We start from the raw sequence: 24,812 nt of genomic DNA, 5'->3' as shown, positions 1-24,812 counted from the left end.
TTGATGAGAAATCAAGATATTATAAAACAACCAAAGGAATGAAAAAGTGGAAGACAATGTGAAATATGTCATTGGAAAAACCACTGACCTAGAAAATAGATCCAGGAGAGAGAATTTAAAAATTATTGGACTACCTGAAAGCCATGATCAAAAAAAGAGTCTAGATATCATCTTTCAAGAAATTATCAAGGAGAACTGCCCTGATATTCTAGAGCCACAGGGCAAAATAGAAATTGAAAGAATCCACAGATCACCTCCTCAAATAGATCCCAAAAAGAAAACTCCTAGGAACATTGTCACCAAATTCCAGAACTCCCAGGTCAAGGAGAAAATACTGCAAGCAGCCAGAAAGAAACAATTTGAATATTGTAGAAAAACAATCAGGATAATACAGGATCTGGCAGCTTCCACATTAAGGGACCGAAGGGCTTGGAATACGATATTCTGGAGGTCGATGGATCTAGGATTAAAACCAAGAATCACCTACCCAGAAGAACTGAGTATCATGTTCCAAGGCAAAATATGGACTTTCAATAAAATAGAGGACGTTCAAGCTTTCTCAGTGAAAAGACCAGAGCTAAATAGAAAATTTGACTTTCAAACACAGCAATCGAGAAGCATGAAAAGGAAAACAAGAAAGAGAAATCATAAGGGACTTAGTAAAGTTGAACTGTTTTGTTTACATTCCTACATGGAAAGATGATGTGTATGATTCATGAGACCTCAATATCATAGTAGCTGAAAGGAATATGCATATATATATGTGTGTGTGTGTGTGTGTGTGTATACATGTATATACATATGTGTGTGTGTCTGTGTATATATGTAGGTGTGTATGTATATACACACACACATGCACACACACACAAAGGGCACAGGGTGAGCTGAATATGAAGGGATGATAGCTAAAAAAATAAAATCAATTTAAGGGATAAGAGGAGTATATTGAGAAAGGGAGAAAGGCAGAGATAGAATGGGGTAAATTATCTTGCATAAAAGTGACAAGAAAAAGTGGTTCTGTAGGAAGGGAAGAGGGGGCAGGTGAGGTGTAATGAGTAATTTTCATTGGATTTGACCTGAGGAGGAAATACCATACACACTGAATTGTGTATCTTACCCCACAGGAAAGAAGGAGGAAGAAGATAAAAAAGGGGGATGATACAAGGGAGGGCAGACGAGGGGAGGAGGTAATCAAAAACAAACGCTTTCGAAAAGGGACAAGGTCAAGGGAGAAAATTCAATAAAGGGGGATAGGTTAGGAAGGAGCAAAACATAGTTAATCTTTCACAACTTGAGTATTGTGGAAGGGATTTACATAATGATACACATGTGGCCTATATTGTATTGCTTGCCTTCTTAGGGAGGGTGGGTGGGGAGGGAAGAGGGGAGAGAATTTGGAATTCAAAGTTTTAAAAACAAACGTTCAAAAACAACAACAAAAAAAAGTTTTTGCATGCATGCAACTAGAAAATAAGATACACAGGCAGTGGGGCATAGAAATTTATCTTGCCCTACAAGAGAAGAAGGGAAAGGAAGATGGGAGGGGAGTGGGGTGACAGATGGGAGGGCTGACTGGGGAATGGGGCAACCAGAATATACGCCATCTTGGAGTGGGGGGAGGGTAGAAATGGGGAAAAAATTTGTAATTCAAACTTTTGTGAAAATCAATGCTGAAAACTAAATATATTAAATAAATTTTAAAAAAAAGAGAGAGCTCAGTCCCCAGATCTAAGATCCTGTCACCTCTGGAGATGCCAGACCATAGAGACAAGACTGGGAGTGAAACTGGGGAGAATTCCTACTGGACCTAGGGTAAGGATCCTGAACAAGCCTAAAACCAACTTAGCCAAAGATTCTGCTTAACAAGAAACTGGAGGCAGCAGAGAATCATGCCAAGCAGAGCAGCAGTCCCATTGAGCCCAGTAGAGCAGTGCCCCTAGTCAAGATATCTTATCCAGTCAAGAAACAGCATAGAGATATCACAGGAGGACAAGTATGAGTTTTCCTTCCCATGTGCTTACCTCATCTTGTGGGATCCCTGTACTTGTTTAGTTTAGTTTCTTAATGGTGTATTATGTTTTCAGTAATATGCTACCTAAGTTTATGGTGAAAGCAAATCCTTTTTACTGTACTGTTTCATTAATTACTTTTACATTGAAATAATTTTATCTTCTTGCTGATTATTTATTGAAAGATAAGCATGTCAGTGGGGGTGTTCTGTATTATATGTAATTTTAGGAGTCCCAGGCCTGACTTGTCAGTCAGTATGAGTTGGGGCTAGACTGGTAAGGTCTTTAGGGATAGAAGGTATTGAGTGAACTGATGGGAGTGAAAACAAACAATGGCAAATGCTCAGATATCATGCAGATACTTAGTGACCTGGATAAAAATAGAATGGGCTTATTTGAGATTCTTTAATATTAGCTCTATTGTAGCAGTAGGGTTAATTCTTTACATTAATTCCATTTTCACATCTTTTAGCTACATTTTTTAGATAAATTTTTTTAGGCTTCAGTTTTTCTAAGTTACTTGGTATTCATTTCTCATAGCCTAATTCTCTTCATAACCTTCTGCTACATCTTTTCATGAAGCCAAGGAATCACCTACTCCTCTGTTGGATTAAGGAATTTCTCAATATAGAATGAGAATTCGTGTTTTAAACTAGTGATATTCCAACTGTTACTCTCTAATAAAATTATCAATCAGTAAGCTTTTTTAAAAGCCTGTTAGGTGTAGGTGCTTCTCTAGCCTCTGAGGATCTAGACTTAAATGAATGCCATTTAAGAAACACAACTGTCCAGCTTCCTCTAGTCCTAAAGCAGTAGCACTTGAAGCCACATTCAACATTGCCATCAGTAATACTGACTACTATAGCTGTTTCTGAGAACCTGTATACTGTTCTGATAAAGAAATTACCAGTATTAAAAAGCCACAGTGGTATTTAACCTGTATGTGTATTTATGTATGAACATGTAGATTCCTCGAAGGAAGGGATGATTTCATTTCAGACTGTTTTCAGAGACTAGAGATAGAGCATTGAGCAGTGGGCCAGCTATCAATGGCTCCTTGCGTAGGACAGAACTATGACTTGATAGCCATAGATAACAGTAAAGCCTAAACCTAGAGTAATCTTATGACGGCTTTCCCCCAGAACCACTATCCAACATAGAGACCTTATTTGGATACCTTCCTTAGTCATCCTCTCCTTGGTTTTTGCTTTTTTCCATCTAATGCCTCACTCTATTCTTTATGCTTCTTGATTTCACTTGTTCTAGCCCTCATCCCCTCTGGGGCAGGCTCCCTTTGTCTTTTAATATAACAATTAGCTAATCAGATAAACTTACTATATCTTCTTGTTCTTGGATCACAAATGTACATTATAATAAGGCCCTCCTGGAGATAAGTAATTATTTTGTATTTCTAGTTTAATTATAGTAGCATTGTTTAAAATAGTGGAGATGAGGTTAGTATAATATATCTAGAATTAGTTATAGACACACACTTTAGTGAAAAATGTATTCCTTCAAAAAGTTTATGTGAGAGCAACCAGGAACTCCAGAGAGGCCTTACTGAGATGCTTTATCATGACAAAGAATGAATTCTGGGCTTTTGAATGCTATATGGGGTGCAAGTTGTTAAAGGTTGTGTTGAAGTTTGGACGGCTTTGAATATGGGCCTGATGGTAGTCTTTTCTCTGAGGATCAAACTAGCTAATTATGCAAAGGTTTTTTTTTCCACACAAAAATAAAATTACAAAATAGCCCCCAGTCCATACAACTCTATTCTTTTTTCTATAGTAAAAGTAGTAGTATCAAAGAAAGGGGGACAGACAACTAAAGCACAACGATACTGGTTTTATTGCTACAAAAACGTAACATAAATAATTTACATTGTTTAAATGGAAGGATAGCTCATGGGCTATGCTCAGGTAAACGAAAGATTTGGAAGAGTTTGGTTAGTCCTGTACCTGAAGGCAGTAATAAGTGTTACATCTCTGTATGCTTGTTAATCTTGCCCAACATTTCTCGTGTGAGCAAGCAAAAAGACCATCCTGAGGATAAATCACACCTTATATTCCCACATTGCTACAACAGATGAATAAGTAGAGAAGGTCTAGGAAGAACTTAACAAATTCCTCTAAATTAAGCCATATTTACCATGATTCCAGTGCAGACGTAGATGTGGTGAGTATAAATTACAATTTTAAATAATTGGTTGCTGATAATGGAAGGCATTTCCAAAACAGCAGCTTACGTAGGCTAATAATAAAATTTTTTTAAAAAGGATAAAAATCAAAAGCAGTATATTGCACACAACTTACAGGAGTTTAATCTCATTACAAAAGATGTGGACTTTGCAGCATGGAAAATTACCAAAGGGAAAGATGTTGATTATCACCAATTTATTTTTAAAGTTTATATGATTGATGATATTGAATGATATTGAAACAATATTATAAGCAGTTCTCTTTTTCTATTCTGTGATGCATATGGAAATATCTAATGTTAATACAGAATATGAACTTTTTTTTTAAAAAGGAAGGAAGATTGTTAATAGACAACAGGAAGGAGAACAGAATTACTTAACATGTTTCTTAATCAAGGAAATACTAAAACTGGTAAAGCTAGGACAAATAGCTTTAATAGGGAATTGAAGCCTCAGATAAGTGTTTTCTTTTCACTTCCTTGCTAACTACTTTGAATATGTTCTAATTATGCAAAGTAGCTGTCACAGCAAGTAGACCACAACATCATAGGAATAGTCTCATCAAGCAAACACCTGATCTTGTGCTATAGATAGTCAGAAATCAAAGGCAATTGTCCAAAATTAGAGACAACAGTGAAGAGTGAATAGTGGTATTAACCTTATTAAACAATGCAGAGCTGGTTGAGGGTTAAACGGATGTGTACCATCAATAAACATTTGTTAAGAACCTACTATATGTGAGGCATTGTGCACAGAGCTTGGCATGAGACTCAGTCAGCTAAGCCAAATCATTCTGAGAACATTGGTAGATGAAACTAGAGGGATGATAAGAAATGAGCGTGAAACGGAGATCTACTTTCGTATCTGTAACTGTTCATTTTTGTCAATGACAGTAGTGGAATATATTTAGAATTTAATTATCTCAGTAGTCAGTATACAGATTATTTAGCCAGGTCTCCATCCTGTACATTATCGCTTTTCCTTTTTCCCCCAACCAAAGTTTACATTTATCCATTTTAAATTTCATCATTTTAATTTTAGCCCATCATCCTAGTGTGGTCTTTTGGATCTCATTGTTTTCATCTGTCCTGTTAGCAATACCTCCTAATTTTTGTCATTTGTGTTTTTGATGAAAATGCCAGTAAAAGCTTTGTCAAAGCTATATAGGGCAGAAGGTAGACCCAAATGACATGCCATAAACAAGTTGACACCAGTGACTTAATAATCTTTTGGAACAGTTTAGCTAGCTACCAGTCTACTGTACTATTTTTATCCATTCCACATTTATCCATCTTATTCACAAGGAAATCATGTGAAATAAAGTCTAATGCTTTGGTGCTTATTTATACGAAGATTGTAACATTTCCCTGTCTGGTAACCCAGTAGAAAAAGAAATGAAATTCATTTGGTATGATTTGTTCTTGGAAAAACAATATTAGCTTCTAATTTTCAGCACTTTATTTTGTAAATTTTCACATGTCGTCTGTCACAAAATTTTTGCCAGGCACTGAGGTCTTAACTCGTTATTTTGTAGTTTTCAGAATTCACTTAAGAATTGGGACAATATCGATTTCTAGACCTCAAGCCCCTCTGTTTCCATAGTACCAGAAAAGATTGCCCTAGGTACTAATTTTTTTTAATCTGTAAGTTCTCTGCAATGTAGTTTGTTTATGTCAGGGAAATTGAAAATATTCAGAATTATCAGGTAAGAAGGTAAAAAGAGAAAACACCTGAAGCTTTAGTTTTAATATTGTTTCCCTCAATAGAGTAGAAAGAAGGATAAATGTTAAGTAGTTCTGTTCTCTTTCCTGTTGTTGAACATATCCTGGGATGAGGATCTTATTTTGTCCTTAACACCAAATAAAATGGGTGTTTTCATATGCAAAATAGGACAGAAAAAGGGAATTGTACATGAAATGGATATTTCTGTTACGCACAATTTGCTTTTTTAAATATATAATTTCAGTCTGCAGCTTTCAACGCTGTCATCCTTGCTTTGTTTCATTCTGGTCTTCTTTTCTTTTGCTCTATTCCTTTCTCCTTTCACTCTCCTACCCTAATTGAAAAGAAAAACAAAAACAATACCTCCATAATAAATGTGCCCCATCCAGCAAAACAGATTTCCACATTGGCTTCTTATTAGGCATCTTGAGTCCATCAGATTCTCCTTCCAGAGATGGGTAGCATGATTCATCATCAGTCCTCTGAGATCATGATTGGTCATTACGTTAATCAGAGTTCTCAAGTCTTTCAAATTTGTTTTTCTATATAATGTTATTGTGATTCTATAAATTGTTACAGTTCTGCTCACTTCACTATGTGACAAGTAATTAACACATTATCCCAGGTTTCCCAGGTCACTTCATTTCTTATGGTGAAATAATACTCTATTACCTTTATTTATATCATGAGTAGTTTAGCTATTCTGCAGTAGACTGGCACCTCTATAGTTTGCAATTATTTGTTGCAACAAAAAGAATTGCTACAGATATTTTTGTAAGTGTGGATACTTTTCCTTTGTTTTTTTTAGTATATAGACCTGATAGTGGTATAGCTAGTTTAAAGAGTACTCAAAGTTTAGTATGTTTGGGGGGCATAGTTCTAAATTGCTTTCCACAGTGGCTGGATTGATTTCTAGTGTGATTAAGAGTGCCTGCTTCCCCAAAGCCCTTTTAACAATTGTCAGTTTCCTTTTTTGTCATCTTTGCCAATACTATCCTTGTTTTCTTAAAAAATGACTGGGTTTAGGCAACTTTGTGGCACAGTAGAATAGAACATCATGCCTGGGGTCAAGAAGACCTGAGTTTAGATCCAGTCTCAGACACTGCCTAGTTTTGTGACCCTGGCCAAGTCATTTAATCTCTCTTTGCCTTGGTTTCCTGAAATACAAAATGGGGAAAATAACAGCACCTACTTTGAAGGGTTATTGAGAGGATCAAATGAGATACCAGTTGTAAAGCACTTGGCACAGTGCCTGACACACAGTAGACACTCTAAAATGCTTATTCCCTTCCCTCCCTTCCCCCTTTCCCTTGTTTCCTTGCACTACACATAATATGAATGTTCTTGTCCTTTTTGTGGTGCCAGCTTCTAGCACTTCTTTTTTTAATTTTTTTTTTTAATTTTTAGTTTACAACACACGATTCTACATAATTTTGAGTTCCAGACTTTCCTCCCTCCCTCCCCCTCTCACTTCCCAAGACGTTATATGGAATCCCATGTAACTTCCACGTATAACTTCGCATTGAATTAATTTACACACTAGTCAAGTTGTGGAGAAGAATCATGACCAATGGAATGAATCATGAGAAAGAAGAAACAGAACCAAAAAAAAACCAACCCAAAAACAAAAACAAAAGAGAGAGAAAAAAAGGGGGCGGGGAGAAGGCAAGCATGAAGTGTGCCTCAATCTCATAGTTCTTTCTCTGGATGTAGATAGCATTCTCCTTTGTGAGTCCTTTGGAGTTTTCTTTGTACCTTGTGTTGCTGAGAAGAGCAAAGTCTGTCAGGGTTAGTCCTCACAGAATTTGTAGCACTTCTTGACTCAACTTTCTCTGATTTTTAACTTTACCTAAATGTTATTAATCAGTTTTCTTCCCCATGCCTACAGAAACAAAATATCAAGTTCAGCGAGATGTACGTTTTGCTTTTAGAAAGTATGTGAAAGAAAAATGCACATGTACAATATATCTTAAAGTGATAGACTCTTTTCGTACTTTTTTCAGAGATTAATTCTGGAATTAATTTGGAAAATTGAATGATGGAGGAGAGGGCAGGGAATAAAGTGATCTTGAGTCATGGTTATATTTGGACACTTCTTGCCATGTTATATTAATGCAACCAAGCCTTTAACTTTTATTTAAATAATAAGCTCATGTATTGTTATTTGCATGAAATCGATATTTTGCAAATTAGCCAGCAAATCAACACAAAAACATTTACCTTCTAAGGATATAAAGCCAAAGTCTTAACAGTCCTATTAGGCTACCATTCCTTTCCCTAAAAAATACTCTGGTTCCTATTAATCTCTTATTGGCAGAAGAAACCTGGGGTACCCCTCTTCTACTTATCTCTGTGACCCTGAACAAATCACTTCTTTCTGGGCCTCAGTATTTTCTTATTTGTGAAATGAGGGGGTGAAACGAGAACCTCTAAGGTTCCTTCCAGCTCTAAATCCTGTGATCCTAGTATTGGAGGTTTCTCACAGAAAAAAAAGAAAAATTTTTAAGTACCAATGATAGCAGCTTCAGTTTCATACATATATTTAGTTTTTTAAATATGACCCTGTAACATAGTATTTGTGCTTTCATATTTCAACAGAATTTGGATCTTTCCTTTCACCTCAGGTTTATTTTGTAACTTCTCCATTCCTTCTCATCTGATGCTATAGTTTTACTCATATCTTTCTATAAAACTTCCATACTAGATCTGTCAGTCAGACTGGAGTGCAGGAGTAGAGGTCCTTCTGTGGTTCTCTATTTGATTGTTCTCCTCAGACATGTCTTGAGTGATGTCTTTTGTGTTCTTAGAAGTCAGCAGTTCAAATCCAGCTTCAGATATTTAATACCTGTCTAGCTCAGTCATTTAACTTTTGTCTACCTCAACTTCCCAACTTCTCTCCAGCCTCACTGTGCTACTGAAACTATTTTTCCATCTGTCATCAATGATTAAATCTAATGGTTGTTTTTCTTTACCTTTCTATAGAATTTAATGGTATTAACTGTGCCATCTGATAAAATATTTTTTTTCTATTTGACTTTATAGATAGTAGCAGAAGAACCAAAGGAGAGGACTGTTAATTGTTCCTTTCTTGGGTTCCTTCTGTTGGCTTCACATCTTCCTTACCCTTAAATACGGATTTTTCTTAAGGGCCTGTCCTTGACCATCTTGGGTCTGTGCTCCCTTCACAATCTTATTTACCTCTATGCAGATGACTCTGAAATCTAGAATCTTTGTTCTTACCTTTTTTCTGAGCCTTAGACAGTTACCAAAAACCTATAAAAAGTTGATCTAAATTTCTAATCAGCATCTAAAACTCAAAATGCCTAATTTAGTGTATCCTTTTACTTCAGATCTGTTGCTTGTCTGTAGTATCACAATATACCATATCTCTTGTGTCCCAGATTTTGTGATAATGTTCCCTTTCACCTTCCATCGTATGTTAAATGCAGGTCTTGCTAACTCCACACTATCTCCCTTCTCAATTACCTTTTCTCTTCCCACTTCTAATATCAGAATGGAAGAACTTATTTCTATCCATATGGACTTAATGTAACAGCTTCCTAGTTTCTACATTCTCTTTCCCTTTGCAATCCATCTTATGGCTACCAGAATAATCTTTCTCACACATAGATATAATCATTTCTCTATTTCTCATTAAATAAAATTCAAAATCCTTCAAGTGGCACTCAGGACCTCCCATCCTCTGATACTATTGTATATTTCTACTGTTACCTTAATCAGCAAGAATTTATATTAAGCACCTACTAGGTGTCAGATACCGTGTAGGCACTTTGGGTACAAATACAAAAGTGAAACACAGTGTTCCCTGCCCTCAGAGCTTATGTTCTACAGTAGAGATGTACCATGTTTTTTACAGATAAATAAATCATGATTTGGAGGAGGGGGCAGTAGCAACTGGCACATTCAGGGGAGGTCCCTTCAAGGAGGTGGCACTTGATTTGAACTTTGAAGGAAGCCAAGGGTTAGAAGAGGCTAAGATGAGAGCATTTTAGGCAAAAGTGGCAAGAGATGGAATGTTGTGTATAGAGAAGAGCAAATAGGTCAGTTTGGCTAGGGCCAAGCCAAAGCATGTGAGAGGAAGTTGTATGCAATCATGACTAGAAAGTCTCGAAGTAGTTTTGTTCCAGGCCTTTAAATATCAGACACAGAGGAGTTATATCTTATCCTGAAGCTAGTGGGGACTTAATAATGCTGATTGAACAATAGAGTGACGTGGTCAGACCTGTTCTTTTTGGCAGCTATGTAAAGGACAGATTAGAGAGGAGAGAAACTAGATTAGAGGAGAGAGCTATGAAGACACTGGTGGCAGATGTGGAACGGAGAGGGATTGTGTATAAGAATCCTAGGTGACTGGAATAATGTTGAGGCTCAATATAAATAAAGGAATGAGGTTAAGTGGAAAGATGGTTATGTTTTGTGAAATTTGAGTAAAAATATGTGATGCTTTGTGAATCTTGTAATAAATCTACTTCATGTACTTGGTGTCGTGTTTTTCTGTTCTCCTGTACTCCTTCCTCTGTGCCTCCTGTTGACATTTTATCTTTTTACTGGACTTGAGGGTAGGGACTACATCTCATCTAAATTTCCTATCTCTCTCATCACCTGAGATGGTTATTTTGTACCTAGTAAGTCGGAAAATGGAGAAATTGAAAGCTTACCTTGGAGTAAAACTCCTGAGGGCATAACTGTATTGAAGTATAATATAATAACATAATAACTGATAGAATCATTAGGCTGTGGCATTGTGAGGTTTTATATATTAAGCATATTGTATTTAAGGATAAGTAAATTATACAGTTCTATCATAATATTTTATATTAAAATTGTTAATACATGTTGGTACTTAAGAGGGAAAAATTTGTTACTTATGTATGACCCTTTCAAAATAATGCTGAATAAATGAGGCATTAGCCTTTAATAATTTAGTTGAAGATTTTTTTTAGAGGGAGTGATCCCAAAAATTACTAGTATGCTTTAAGGTAGAAAAAATAAGATCTTTTTTTTTTAATCTTTATTTATTTATTTAATATTTAGTTTTCGGCATTGATTTTCACGAGAGTTTGAATTACAAATTTTCTCCCCATTTCTACCCTCCCCCCCACTCCAAGATGGCATATATTCTGGTTACCCTCTTTCCCAGTCAGCCCTCCCTTCTGTCACCCCACTCCCCTCCCGTCCCGTTTTCCCTTCCTTTCTTGTAGGGCAAGATAAATTTCTACGCCCCATTGCCTGTGTATCTTATTTTCTAGTTGCATGCATGCAAAAACTTTTTTTTTGTTGTTTTTGAGCACCTGTTTATAAAACTTTCAGTTACAAATTCTCTCCCCTCTTCCCTTCCCACCCACCCTCCCTAAGAAGTCAAGCAATTCAAGGTAGGCCACATGCATATCATTATGTATAACCCTTCCACAATACTCATGTTGTGAAAGACTAACTATATTTTGCTCCTTCCCAACCCATCCCCCTTTATTGAATTTTCTTCCTTGACCCTGTTCCCTTTCAAAAGTGTTTGTTTTTGATTACCTCCACCCCCATCTGCCCTCCCCTCCATCATTCCCCCCCTTTTTTTTTTCATCTTCCCTCTTCTTTCCTGTGTGGTAAGATACCCAATTGAATATGTATGGTATTCCCTCCTTAGGCCAAATCTGATGAGAGCAAGATTCACTCATTCCCCCCTCACCTGCCCTCTCCCCTCCTCCCACAGAACTGCTTCCTCTTGCCACCTTTATTTGAGATAATCCACCCCATTCTATCTCTCCCTATCTCCCTCTCTCAATATATTCCTCTGTCATCCCTTAATTTGATTTTGTTTCTTTTAGATATCTTCCCTTCATCTTCAACTCACCCTGTGCCTGCTCTCTCTCTCTCTGTCTGTCTCTCTCTCTCTCTCTCTCTCTCTCTCTCTATCTATCTATCTATCTATCTATATATATATATATATATATATATATATATATGCATATTCCCTTCAGCTACCCTAATAGTGAGGTCTCATGAATCATACATGTTATCTTTCCATGTAGGAATGTAAACAAAACAGTTCAACTTTAGTAAGTCCCTTGCTATTTCTTTTTCTTGTTCTTTTTCTTTATTACCTTTCATGCTTCTCTTGATTCTTGTGTTTGAAAGTCAAATTTTCTATTCAGCTCTGGTCTTTCCACTGAGAAAGCTTAAAAGTCCTCTATTTTGTTGAAAGTCCGTATTTTGCCTTGGAGCATGATACTCAGTTTTGCTGGGTAGGTGATTCTTGGTTTTAATCCTAGCTCCATTGACCTCCGGAATATCGTGTTCCAAGCCCTTCAATCTCTTAAAGTAGAAGCTGCTAGATCTTGGGTTATTCCGATTGTGTTTCCACCATACTCAAATTGTTTCTTTCTGGCTGCTTGCAGTATTTTCTCCTTGACCTGGGAGTTCTGGAATTTGGCGACAATATTCCTAGGAGATTTCTTTTTGGGATCTATTTGAGGTGGCTATCTGTGGATTCTTTCAATTTCTATTTTGCCCTGTGGCTCTAGAATATCAGGGCAGTTCTCCTTGATAATTTCTTGAAAGATGATATCTAGACTCTTTTTGATCATGGCTTTCAGGTAGTCCAATAATTTTTAAATTATCTCTCTTGGATCTATTTTCTAGGTCAGTGGTTTTTCCAATGAGATATTTGACATTGTCTTCCATTTTTTCCATTCCTTTGGTTCTGTTTTATAATGATTTCTCATCAAGTCATTAGCTTCCACTTTTCCAATCTCATTTTTAAGGTAGTGTTTTCTTCAGTGGTCTTTTGGAGCCCCTTTTCCATTTGGCTAATTCTGCCTTTCAAGGCATTCTTCTCCTCATTGGCTTTGTGGAGCTCTTTTGCCATTTGAGTTATTCTATTTTTTAAGGTGTTGTTTTCTTCCGTATATTTTTCAGTATTTTTTTGGGTCTCCTTTAGCAAGTCATTGATTTTTCATGGTGTTCTCCCATCCTTCTCATTTCTCTTCCCAATTTTTCCTCTACTTCTCTAACTTGCTTTTCCAAATCCTTTTTGAACTCTTCCATGGCCTGAGACCAGTTCATGTTTTTCTTGGAGGCTTTTGTTGTAGGCTCTATGACTTTGTTAACTTCTTCTGTCTGTATGTTTTGGTCCTTTGTCAGCAAAGAAAGAATCCAAAGTCTGAGACTGAATCTGGGTGCGTTTTTGCTGCCTGTCCATATTCCTAACCAACTAACTTGACCCTTGAGTTTTTCAGTGGCGTATGATTGCTTGTAGAGTTTAGAGAACTATGTTCCACGCCTGGGGGAATGCGCCAGCTCTGCCACCCCAGCAGTCCTACTTCCCCAAGAACCCCCAACCCGGACTATACTTAGATCTTCAGCAGGCTCTTCACTCCTGCTGTGATCCGCCACTTGATTCCTCCCACCAGGTGGGCCTGGGGCCTGAAGCAACTGCAGCTGTACTACTGTAGCTGTCCCACCTCCGCTGCCCTGGGGGCGGTGGCCGAACTGTGAACTCATTCCACTCCGGCAGCTTTTCCCACTAACCTTCTCCCCGCTGTCTTTGGTGTTTGTGGGTTAAGAAGTCTGGTAACTGCCGCAGCTCACTGATTCAGGGCGGTAGGGCACACTCCACCCGGCCCCTGGTCTGGTTGGCTCTGCTCTGCTCCACTCTACTCCCAGCTCCATGGGTGATAGACCTCACCCAGAGACCATCCAGGCTGTCCTGGGCTGGAACCCTGCTTCCCTCTACTGTTTTGTGGGTTCTGCTGTTCTAGAATTGGTTCAGAGCCATTTTTTATAGGTTTTTGGAAGGACTCGGCGGGGAGCTCATGCTAGTCCCTGCTTTCCAGCTGCCATCTTGGCTCCGCCCCAAAAATAAGATCTCTTAATAAAGTCATAGATTTAAAACCCTGGAAGAAATCTTGGAATCCATAGAGCCCAGGCCACTCCTTTGACAGATGACTCTTTTATCTCCATTTATTTAAAGAGTGTAAATCTGTAGTTTGACTATATTTACTGTTCGAATTGACAATATACTGTGAAAGCACAGGATGTTTCCTTTTTTAATTTTTATCTAGATACATTTAGCCTTTTTTTTCTTTTGCCTTAGTTATGGGAGAGTAAGCTGATGCAATCTAAGGCAGTGGATGGATTTCATTCAGAAGAACAGTATTTAATACAAGTGCAGCAGCAGCAGCAGCAGCAGCAGCAACAGCAGCAACATCACCACCATCACCACCATCAGCAAGCACAACCCCAACAGACTGTGCAACAGCAGTCCCAAACGCAACAGGTCCTTATCCCTGCATCACAGCAAGGTTTGTATCAAGTTGGTTTTAGGCTTATAGATGTCATTTTTTTTTCCTCTTGTAGGATAAATTAAATCTGAAAGAGTTAAACCAATCATGGTTAAATGGTGCTTAGTGAAACTAAAAAGTGGCATGAAATATTAATGTTGGCTGATGTCCCAGTTTCTTTCTTTTGGCTCAGTTATGTGCATATTCATTTACTCCTCCAAGATTAGTCCAACATAGGAACTACTATCTTAATGCCTTGCATTTAGTGGGCACTTAAATATTTGTTGAATCAATTTAATGTCTAGTCTCATTTCAGTAGGATCAAGATTTAGAGGTGAAAAGGACCTTAAAGATAATCTATTATTAACCAAAGATAATCTTTATTAGTTCAGCCCCTTCATTTTCTAGAGGAGGAGACTGAAGCCCAGAAGAGTTCGTGTGACTAGATAAAGGTAATGTTGCCAGTATGTAACAGAACTGGGATTCAAGCCTACACTTTGTGATTTGAAACTGACAGGTGAAAGCTGAAATAACTGAGGATACAAAGGTTTGAGCTTCCAAACGTACAGATTTATTAAGCCAATGTATGCCAATTGTATAAAACATTGGGTCCAGGTCTCCTCGGTTTGGCACTGTATCTACAAATACAGGGAGAGATTTTAAAAGTTAAAAGAAAACAATAGGATATAAACCAGGATACAAGATTTCTAGTTGGAGGAAAGATTAGGAACTTTCCAAGTTGGGAGGGAGAGAGAGCAAACAGGTAGAATAACCAGAAATTTTAAAAAAAAATTTTTTTAAAGTGTCTGCACACCTCCCAAGGATCGAGGAAGCAGTAATTGATTGACAAGTGTGGGTCCAGTTTTCAGATAAGATACATGGGTTGCTTGAGATACACAATTGTGAGAAAACTCCTGCATCAGTCTTTGGGTCTGTTTCTGGTCAGCATAAAATAGTTCCTCAGTTAAGGTACTCTAAGCCACAGGTAGAGATGGTGTAGCTTCCCAGCCATGCAAGGTTAGATTCAAATGAAGTTTACTCACAGTTTCTTTAATTGAATAAAGTTTTCTCACAAGACAGAAATTGGACTAGGCCCATAACTGAATGGAAAAGGAACAGAGCTAGTTCCAGAATTGAGTCACAAGATGGAGTTAGTGTAGTTCACTCAATTCCCACAATGTCCACAAAACCCAATGCTTGTTTCATTACACCGTGCTCTTAATTGCCTGTTTAAATACCAAATTATTATTTCACACTTGAAATACTCCCATGCCCTAGCTAAGTCAGAAATAGTTTTAATTTTTCCTTGTGGAAAGATTTATTCTTATTACTTAGGTAAGTCAGTTACCTGTGATGAGTCAGTTAACCTCTGGCCTTTCCTTTCTTCATTTGCAAAATGAGTAGGTTGGACTAAATGATTAATAAGTTAAATTTCAGCTTTACAAATTGTGATTCTAATCATTTGACAATAATCACCTATGAATATTTTTATAAGTTTAACTGTTTTCCAGTATTTGGTTTCTTTAAAGTGGGCTACACTTCAGTAACAAGAAGCATCCTAGTTTTAACTTTATGCCCTCAATTTATGTTTTCAATATCTGTGATATTTCTTCTTAGTCTTTTTTGTCAGTGGTGAATTTTATTGTGCTAAACTGTCTCCACATGTTTATTTCACTAACCACAAAAATTCTAAATATTGCAGACATGTTGTCTGTTATTTATTTTACCAGTTCAGATGGTAAAGCATGTGTTCATCCTAAGTCATTAAACCCCAAGAATTTTATGTTAATGTAAAAGGTGTACAAATTTATAAACACCTGCGAGGCAATATGATGACTGCACTTCAGAAGAGTGAGGACTTTATCAGTTTTAGGTAACAATTTAGATCACAGCACCTGTGCTTTTTTAGTCTAAGTCAGCTTTCCTGAATTGCTGTGACTGAAAAAAAAATTTCACCTGGTGACCCATCTTTCGGTGATGAATCTGGCCCCACTTGGCTAGCCTGGTCTTCAAGCAGCAGTTTAGCTTGGGTTATACTCTGCTGTCATAGGCTTGCTTCCATGCCAAATAAGGCTCCAGAGTAGAACTTCAGTGGAGTATTTTAGTGTAATAGGTAGGCTCAGAAATCATTAGATATGGAGAAAATCAATTTATTCATATGGAGAATTTATAGTCTTTAGTTTACTTAAGGGTAGAGGGGATATCTTTTCCTAAGACTAGTAATTTTCATTTGATCATTTTGAAGATAATTTTCTCCTTTCTGTCTGATGACTGTTCCTCCTATTGCCTAGAGCGCTGGCATTAGGATTTTATGTCATCGTACATTAAAATTTGACTTTCTTCACTCGGAGAATATTTGGGATAAACGGGTTATCCTTCTATTCTCTGAAATTTGCGGAGTCAAACACTTTTTAAATATGCACTGCTACCACAAAATACTGGTTAGGAGTTAGTGGTAAATTTGAAGCTAGATGATAAGCCAAATTATTAAGGTTTAAATGTTCTTGATGGTTGACAAGGTTATATTGCTAATGTATAATGCTACTTAACTTTGAGGAAAAAAATCAGCATAACTGATCAACACATCAACAAAGTCTGAAAATATGTGCAGTGTTCAGTACTTGTGGACCTCCTGCCCCCTCAGAGTGGACGTAGGGGATTGGAGTGTCTTCTCATAGCTCTTCTTTTGAGCCGTGCTTGTTTTTTATAATTTTTCAGCATTCATTTTTGGACTCTGTGTGTCTATGTGTTTTCCTTCCGTTTACATTGTTGTCGTCGTGTAATATTGTTTTCTTGGCTCTTCGCTCTACTGACAGCTATGTGTTCATCACATTCGGCATTTCTTAAAGCACATTAATAGTCCATTACATTCAGGGATCATTTCCAAAATTTATGGGTATCAATTTTGTTTACAGTTTTTTTGGTGTTAACAGAAGGCGCTACTATAAAAATTTGGGGTACATGGGGAACTTAGTAATACACTTGTTTCTAATATTCTCTTGCTTATTATTCTGTTTTCAAACCTAGATAGAGCTTGTTATCACTGACTACCCTCAGTTATATTATATAAAAGATGATGTGGTAAGGTCATGACTTTTCGGATCCATTAGAAGATGAAAGAAAGACTGAGTAATGACAACTAACAGTGAGGGAGGAGACTGCAAGAACTGTAAAGCAAATAGTCCCTTTTATATAGCACATAGCCTTATTCTGAGGGATCATCATTAGATAACTGCATCATATAATAGTGAATTTTCCTAATCATTTTGAGTAATCAAGGAAAAGTTAAAATTTTGTTTGATGTACCCTGTGCTGTATAAGAATGGAGGGAATTATGTACTGTGTTTTAGGCTTTTTTTTTTTTTTTAATCAAAAAGGATAAAAACTTCAGCTGCCTAAATCAGTGCTTCTTAAACTGTGGGTCGCAACGAAATGCTGAAGGGTTTGGGAGTGGAGAAAGTTGTAGAAGCCCTGGCCTAAATAGCCACTTTAGGCATAATGCCTTATTCTGTGACAGTGTTACACTATGTAAAATGAGTTATCAGATCTAAATGATTTTAAAATGCCAATATTGCTGAGACTGTTACCAAATGTGTGATTTTCACATGAGAATCACTTTTGTTGCCTTTGAGATTTGTGCCCAGTAGGAAAACATTGATGTTTTCCCAACTGCTCTACAATACTAATCCTACTTTTGTTTTCCTTGATCTCTAGTACACATTTTTTGTTGATGTTTTTTAAACATAGGTGGGAAAATTACTGGTGTTCATAGTATTATTGATTTTAAAAAATTACTTATATTTTTAGTACTTTGCCATTTTGAAATAATTTTTAGCACCTTTTAAAATTCCCAACTCTTTATAAAGTTATTAATTCCTTACGTATAAGTTCTTAAAGCATAATTGTTTTTGTTTTATGTTTTCAGCAGCACCACCTCAAGTTATTGTACCAGAGTCTAAGTTGTTACAACATATGAATCCCTCAAGTATGGTAAGATTCACAATTTAACATTGTAATCAACTTCATTCTAAATAGAATATTTATAACACGGTCATGTAAATTGATATGGTAAGAGAAAACAAAATAAGAGGCAACCGTTAAAGAATGATTATAAATAGATTTTTATTTTTTTGGATTTAGCAGTAAAAAAAACATGAATTTATAGAAGTTGAGTTTTGAATATATAATTCACTTTGACAGAACATAGAATATGATTCTTCATGGGAGGCAAAATTATTTCAGAAATTGATTTTGTGTGTGTCTGGGACAGATGATCTAATTAAATTAACCCCAGAGAAAGCATGCTGGGAATTCGTTATTTTTAAATTCTTATGTCATCCAAAAGGATGTGTGTGTATCCTCTATGCTTAATATAAGGTCATAAATATGCACTAAATTTTAGTAAACCCTCAAATTATTTTTGCATTTAGTAACTGCAGGTATGACTTTTTTTTTTCATATTTAGAAGTAAGTGCTTTATATGAATTCTGCTTTCTACTAGCCTCACTAGCTATCCTTGATCCCATCTGTCATTTTCAGGCTATAACTATTTAGAAAGTGGGAGTGTTAAAGTGAGATGAATGGTAGGAGGTTATTATAATATGTATGTACTTATATAAACATGCATACGTAAATACCACTTATATAGTACACTTTGTATTATTGTTCCCCCTCCTCCAAATGTGAGCTCCTTGAAAATAGATTGTTTTTGCCTTTCTTTGTCTCTTCCATGCTTAGCATGTCTCTCACTTATAAGTACTTAACAATCCAGTCAACAAAGAGATATTAACATACTATTAGCTAATACCTAAAGAACTATTGCAAAGTTTATTAGACTAATAAGTTTTTTAATGTGCTTCTTGAAATTTGTAAGAAAAGGATTATTTCCTAATATTTCTAATACTCATGACCTCTCCCTTAGTGTTTACAATAAAATTAATTTAGGCACTCCTTAAGTTATAGACACCTGTCTTACTCTTGTAAATACAAAGACCAACTACCCATTCTCCTTGTACATCATACCATTTTTGATGGCAGCCAGGTTGTTTTGTTGTGTTCATAGTGCTACCTACCTAGAGTTCACCTCGAGATTGTGTTGCATTGATCTCTCCTCAGTCATTTGCTTTTAACAGCTCACAGCTCGGTTGAATTTACCAAGACAGTCTTTCTCAAATGTGCATAATTTCCATTTCCTAACTTTTTTTTCTGACTCAGAGGTTTTTAACTTGTGTTTAATGAACCCCCTTTGGCAGTCTGGTGAAGTCTGTGGACCCTTTTTCAGAAATGCACATACTTACAAAAGAGACTGATTATGTTGAAATGGAGATATTTAAAATATTTTTTAAAAATTTGCTGACTTAAAATGAGCTATACTTCCTGTTCTAGCTCTACTTTGTCCTCTTTCCTTCCCTTTTTTCCTCTCCTCCAGCTATAAGTGTATGAACAGGTGTTATACCTGTACCCAGGAAAGGGTAATCTAGAAGTTTTCAAGTATAGTTATCTCTGACATAAATTTAAATTCTTTGAGTGTCCAAAATTTTCTGATGTCTCAACAAAGTCTTTGACTATCATTCTCCTCAAAATTGACTTGCTTTTCTTCTAGAAATAATCTTCAAGATAGATTTAACTGGGTCCATTTTTTCCCATCTTTGTTTCTTGTTTAGAACTGCCTTTTCTGTTCTTTAATTCAGTATTTATAATTTGAGACCTGATTTTATTTTTGCCTCCTTCCCCCCCAGAGCGCTGCTGCCACTGCTGCTACCTTGGCACTGCCTGCTGGTGTTACTCCTGTTCAGCAGATAATAACTAATTCAGGTAATTCAGGTAATTCAAAATGATAGGTCTATTTGACATCTCAAAAATTACACTATCACCTCATCTTCATTGATAAATTTATGTTTTCATTTAATTAGGAGACTGAGAGTAATTGTGAGCTTTTGGTACCTATTTTGTGCTTTCACTATAACATTTCATTTTTTCTCAATATAAGCTTTGTTCATGGGAATAACAGAAGAATGTATACAGTAGTATTGAGCACCAAGATCTGAAGACTTAGTTGTTTAGATCATAATATGTTTTACTTTGTGTTATACATGTAAGCCATATTTGTAAATATGTAAGCCATAGCTTACCATGTTCACTATTATTTTTCATTAGTATTCTTGCCTAAATAGTGTGAAAGAAAAAAAATTACTCTGTGTTTATTTAATCAATGCCTGTCAGAGACAATTTATATAAATACACCTACATAAAATTACGTGTGCGTGCGTGTGTGTGTGTGTGTGTGTGTATGTGTATTTCTAAGCATTGGAAGCATCCCCTATAAATTAAAATTCTCCCTAACCCCCATGTAAAGGCCTTGTTGCATTTTGCCTGGCACACAGGCGGCTAGATGGCGAAGCAAATTAAATACTGGACCTGGAGTCAGGAAGACCTGAGGTTCAGTTCATTTAATTTCTGCCTTCTTTAGTTTTTACTCATCTGTAAAATGAGGGTAATCATAGCATCTACCCCCCCAGGGGTGCTGTGAGCAACAAATGAGATAATGTTTTTAAAGTGCTATATAAATGCCAGCTGTGTTGTTGTTGTTATTATATTACATATCATTACACTTATTGCTTGATTTTGTTCTTTTACCGAGATAAGGTAAATTACAAAGTATAGGGTAGAATTTTTGATTTGGTCAAGCAGAATAATGATGTTTAGTATTTGGAGGTACAGCCTCGGAAATGATATCTTCTTCAAAACTAAGGTCACATCTAGGGTATAACAAAAGGATCACATTCTTGGCCGCAGAGCTTTAAAGGAATAAATACTGTTAATTTAGTGTGCCATTCAAGAGGCAGTGTAGAATAGACATCCTCGTTCAGAAAGACCTGGGTTCAAGTCCTACTTCTGGTACATACAGTACTGGCTATTCGAAGTCATTAACCTCTTATGCACTGGACAGCTTGGTAAGGCTATACGTTGCAGGACAGCTACCAAATCTGCTCTAGTCAGAGGAAACTCTTCATCAGGAATTCCTGATCAGTGGAATCAGCAGTCTGCTAAAATAAATATGCCGTGTGTGTGTGTGTGTGTGTGTGTGTGTGTGTGTGTGTGTGTGTACACATATACAATGCACAGGTCTATTTCTAAAGTTCTTGCAAGCATTTCAATAGTCTTGTCACCTCCATCTTGCTTTTAATTTACTTTATTTAGGAAGAAGGGCTCCCTTAGATGTCAACCTGTTAGGCTACTAAGATTGAATTAAGCTGTTTTTCCACTCAGCCCTCTAGTAATCCGAAAAATGTACACACTTCTAAAGTAATGCAAGTAGGATCATAGGATTTTAGAGCAGGGCTTCAAAATCTCCAGATTCCTTCTCAGACTAATCTTTTCAAATGCGTAAAATAAAGATACAGGTTTACAAAGAAAACCAATTACACTGAAATGCAGTTATCAAAGAGAGAGTGTGTGTGTTTGTGTGTGTGTATTTTCACGGACTCTAGGTTAAGAACCCCTGATTTAGACATTACCTAGTCCAGCCTCCTCACCTTTCTGAAACTGAAGCTCAGAGGAATTAAGTGATACATAGCAAAGGTAGGGTTTTAAAATCCAGTTTCTGCCTCTAGATTCAGTCTTTCAACAACTAACCAGTGGAATCAGACTCTTGTGTATTTAAGTCAGTAGTTTGGATCCTGTAATCAAATCATAGTCCTCATAAAGCCCTGTTGGAGGGCAGCAAAAAGATGAGAACAATAGAAAATGCTGTGTTTAAAGCAGCACTTTGACTGGAATTTAAACAGAAGTAGAGAAGGGGAAAAATATGAGAGAACAGTATATTAGGTATAGACAAATAGCACTAAATTAAATTTTTAGGCATATTGTCAGCTAACTAGCATATTTGAGAGCTTTGCAGTGAAGCCTATTCAGTCTAACTTGTGGTATAGAAATACAGAAAATGCTATAGAAATCAGTACTTAAGAAGTAACTTGAATAACTTTTTGTTGTTGTGATTATAGGCCAGATTCTACAGGTAGTCAGGACTGCCAGTGGTGCCCAGTACATCCTTCAGCCGCAGCAGTCAGTGGTTTTGCAGCAGCAGGTCATACCACAGATGCAGCCTGGGGGAGTACAAGCTCCTGTTATACAACAGGTAAAAGAATCTTTAATAATAAGGAGTAGTACGTATGTATGTAGCACCTACAAGTGCTGTTAATTCTCACTGGTATTAGTATTGGTGTTAATTAGTTATAGTTATTAGTACTAGTGTTAATTCTCACTGGTATTAGAATTTAAAGATTATCTCAGCCACCTTTCCTCATTTGGCATATAAAGACACTGAGGCCTGTTCTGCCAGAGACCTTGCCTAAGTAAAACTAGGTGGTTGTAGCAGAGATGACACTAACTTGACAGGGGTCCAAAAATCCTTTCCCATGGTCTTTGTAGTATCTCTCCATCAAAGGTAGTAAATGGCAGGGTGGGATCCTCAGTGGCAGAAAGGAAACTGAAAGCCTCATGGCTTTTCTTTTTTCCTTCAGACTAAAGTTTCAGCCTCTGTAGAAAAAGACTACTACTCTTCACAAAGAAAACTAGTTCTTATAAGTTGACATTTTGAAAATTTTCCTATGTACTGAGACATACAGAAAGTTTTGAGATTCAGGAACACATAATATTCAATTCAAATAAATCTTAGATGCCATCTCTATTCAGGGGATTGTGCTAGCTGCTGTGCACACAAAGATGAAGAAGGTTAGAGAGAGAAGAAATTACATAAATATTTATAATACAATTTAAAAGTAGATCCACTGTGGAAAAGGTCAAACGGGTGTACAATGTTGATGGAGGAAGAAATCACTACTAATTGAGGAGATCTTGGTACCTGAGTTGGTACTTAAATATAGAGGAAGATTACATACAATGAGGAAGTTAAGGGAATCTGGTCCAGGTATGTGGGCAGATTCACATAAGAGTGAGAAGGTGGGCCAGAATCAGGAATAATCCAGTTTGAGTAGAGTTTGAGCTGAGCAGAAGTGTTCTGAGAGCTCTATCAGGAAAAAAAGATGATATAGAGGCCAGATGAACTACTTCCATTTTCAAATTATTCTTTTCCTGTGACTTAAAATACCCTTACTTTCTCTTTGTTTTCTTCAAATTGCATGACCTCATTACTTCTTGCCTAGATTATTGCAACAACCTCCTAATTGGTCTCCCTGCCTCAAGTCTCTCACTGCTACAGTTCAGCCTACTTCTACTGTTACCATTGCTTCCAAAGTAATTTTCCTCAAGCTCAGATTTCTGGCTCCTTAATCACCTAAATCCAATGGCTTCCTCTTGCCTCTAGGATAAAATATAAACCCCTAGGTTTGACTTTTAAAGCCCTACACAACATGCCTCCAACTTGTCATTCTATTTTCATTGGGTATTTCTCCCCTCCCATACTCTCTGATCCTTCCAAACCGACCTTCTTTCTGTTCTGGCCGTCCCCTATGTCTGCAATGCACTTAATTCCATTAAGTAACAAGCACGTTTTATCATTTCAAGATTTTGTCTTTTCTTTTTTCATCTTATTTACAAAGCTTTATATGCTTGCATTACTTACTATAATCTGTCCTGTTGCTTCTGTATTTTTCAGTTGGGTTTTGTAAAACAGGTTCACTACACGTTTCTAGATCACATATTTTAAATGGGGAGAAAAATACACTAGGTGGTAGAGAGTTCTGAAAGATTTCTTCAGTCCTGTAGTGTTAGAATATCTTCTCTGTTGAAGATGTGAATAAAGTATGGATGCACATAGACTATTGAATTGATTTTGGAGGCATTTATTTTGTTGTTTTAAAAGAAAAATTCTTCCTTTAAGACAGCTCAAGCACCGTCATCTTTTTTTTTATTTTGTTTTTAGTTTTCAGCATTCATTTCTATAAGATTTTGTGGTCTGAATTTTCTCCCCCTCCTTTTACTCCACTGTCTCCAAAGGAGAGCATACAATCTGATATAGGCTATACAATCATAGTAAACATATTTCCACATTAGTCTTATTGTAAAGAAGAATTAGAACTGAAGGGAAAAACCATGAAAAAGAAGAAACAAAAAAAGAGAGAAAATAGTCTGCTCCAATCTGCATTCAGTCCCCATAGTTCTTTGTCTGGATGCGGATAGCATTTTCCATCATGAATCTTTTGGAATTGTCTTATATCCTTGTATTGCTGAGAAGAGTTAAGTCTTACAAAAGTTGGTCATCACACAATGTGGTTGTTACTGTATACAATGCTCTTCTGTTTCTGTTCACTTCCCTCAGCATCAGTTTATGTAAATCTTTCCAGAGTTTTCTGAAGTCCACCTGCTCATCATTTCTTTCAGAAGAGCAATATTCCATTACATTCATATACCACAACTTGTTTAGTCATTCCCCAGTTGATGGGCATTCCCTCAATTTCCAATTCTTGGCCACCACAAAAAGAGCTGTGGGTCCATTTAGCATTTTTATGACCTCTTTGGGATATAGACCTAGAAGAGGTATTGCTGGGTCAAAGGGGATGCACAGTTTTTTTTTTTTGTTTGTTTGTTTTTAAATTTCTTTATTTATTTTTAGTTTACCACACACGGTTC

General features: G+C 36.6%; 1 protein-coding gene and 1 non-coding gene across 4 annotated transcripts in view; both read left to right on the top strand.

The window, feature by feature from the left end:
- GTF2A1 (general transcription factor IIA subunit 1) overlaps positions 1–24,812 on the top strand; it is a 49,068-nt gene that overhangs the window by 11,197 nt on the left and 13,059 nt on the right. Inside the window, exons 3-6 of one of the 3 annotated variants that reach the window (XM_036735107.1) lie at positions 14,036–14,243; positions 18,148–18,212; positions 19,961–20,036; positions 22,226–22,359. In XM_036735107.1, coding sequence (XP_036591002.1) covers positions 14,036–14,243; positions 18,148–18,212; positions 19,961–20,036; positions 22,226–22,359 — 483 coding nt within the window. Of the gene's footprint in view, positions 1–14,035; positions 14,244–18,147; positions 18,213–19,960; positions 20,046–22,225; positions 22,360–24,812 lie in introns of all 3 variants that reach the window. The other 2 variants (XM_036735106.1, XM_036735105.1) reach the window with 2 other exon arrangements.
- On the top strand, positions 16,488–16,632 carry LOC118830396. The gene has a single exon (XR_005009041.1). It is a non-coding gene; the product is annotated as a small nucleolar RNA SNORA79 (small nucleolar RNA).

This window comes from Trichosurus vulpecula, chromosome 8, assembly GCF_011100635.1.
Source record: "Trichosurus vulpecula isolate mTriVul1 chromosome 8, mTriVul1.pri, whole genome shotgun sequence".
NCBI classification, from domain to species: Eukaryota; Metazoa; Chordata; class Mammalia; order Diprotodontia; family Phalangeridae; genus Trichosurus; species Trichosurus vulpecula.
Note: the sequence above shows the minus strand (reverse complement) of the source record. Positions and strands in the feature narration are given on the sequence as shown.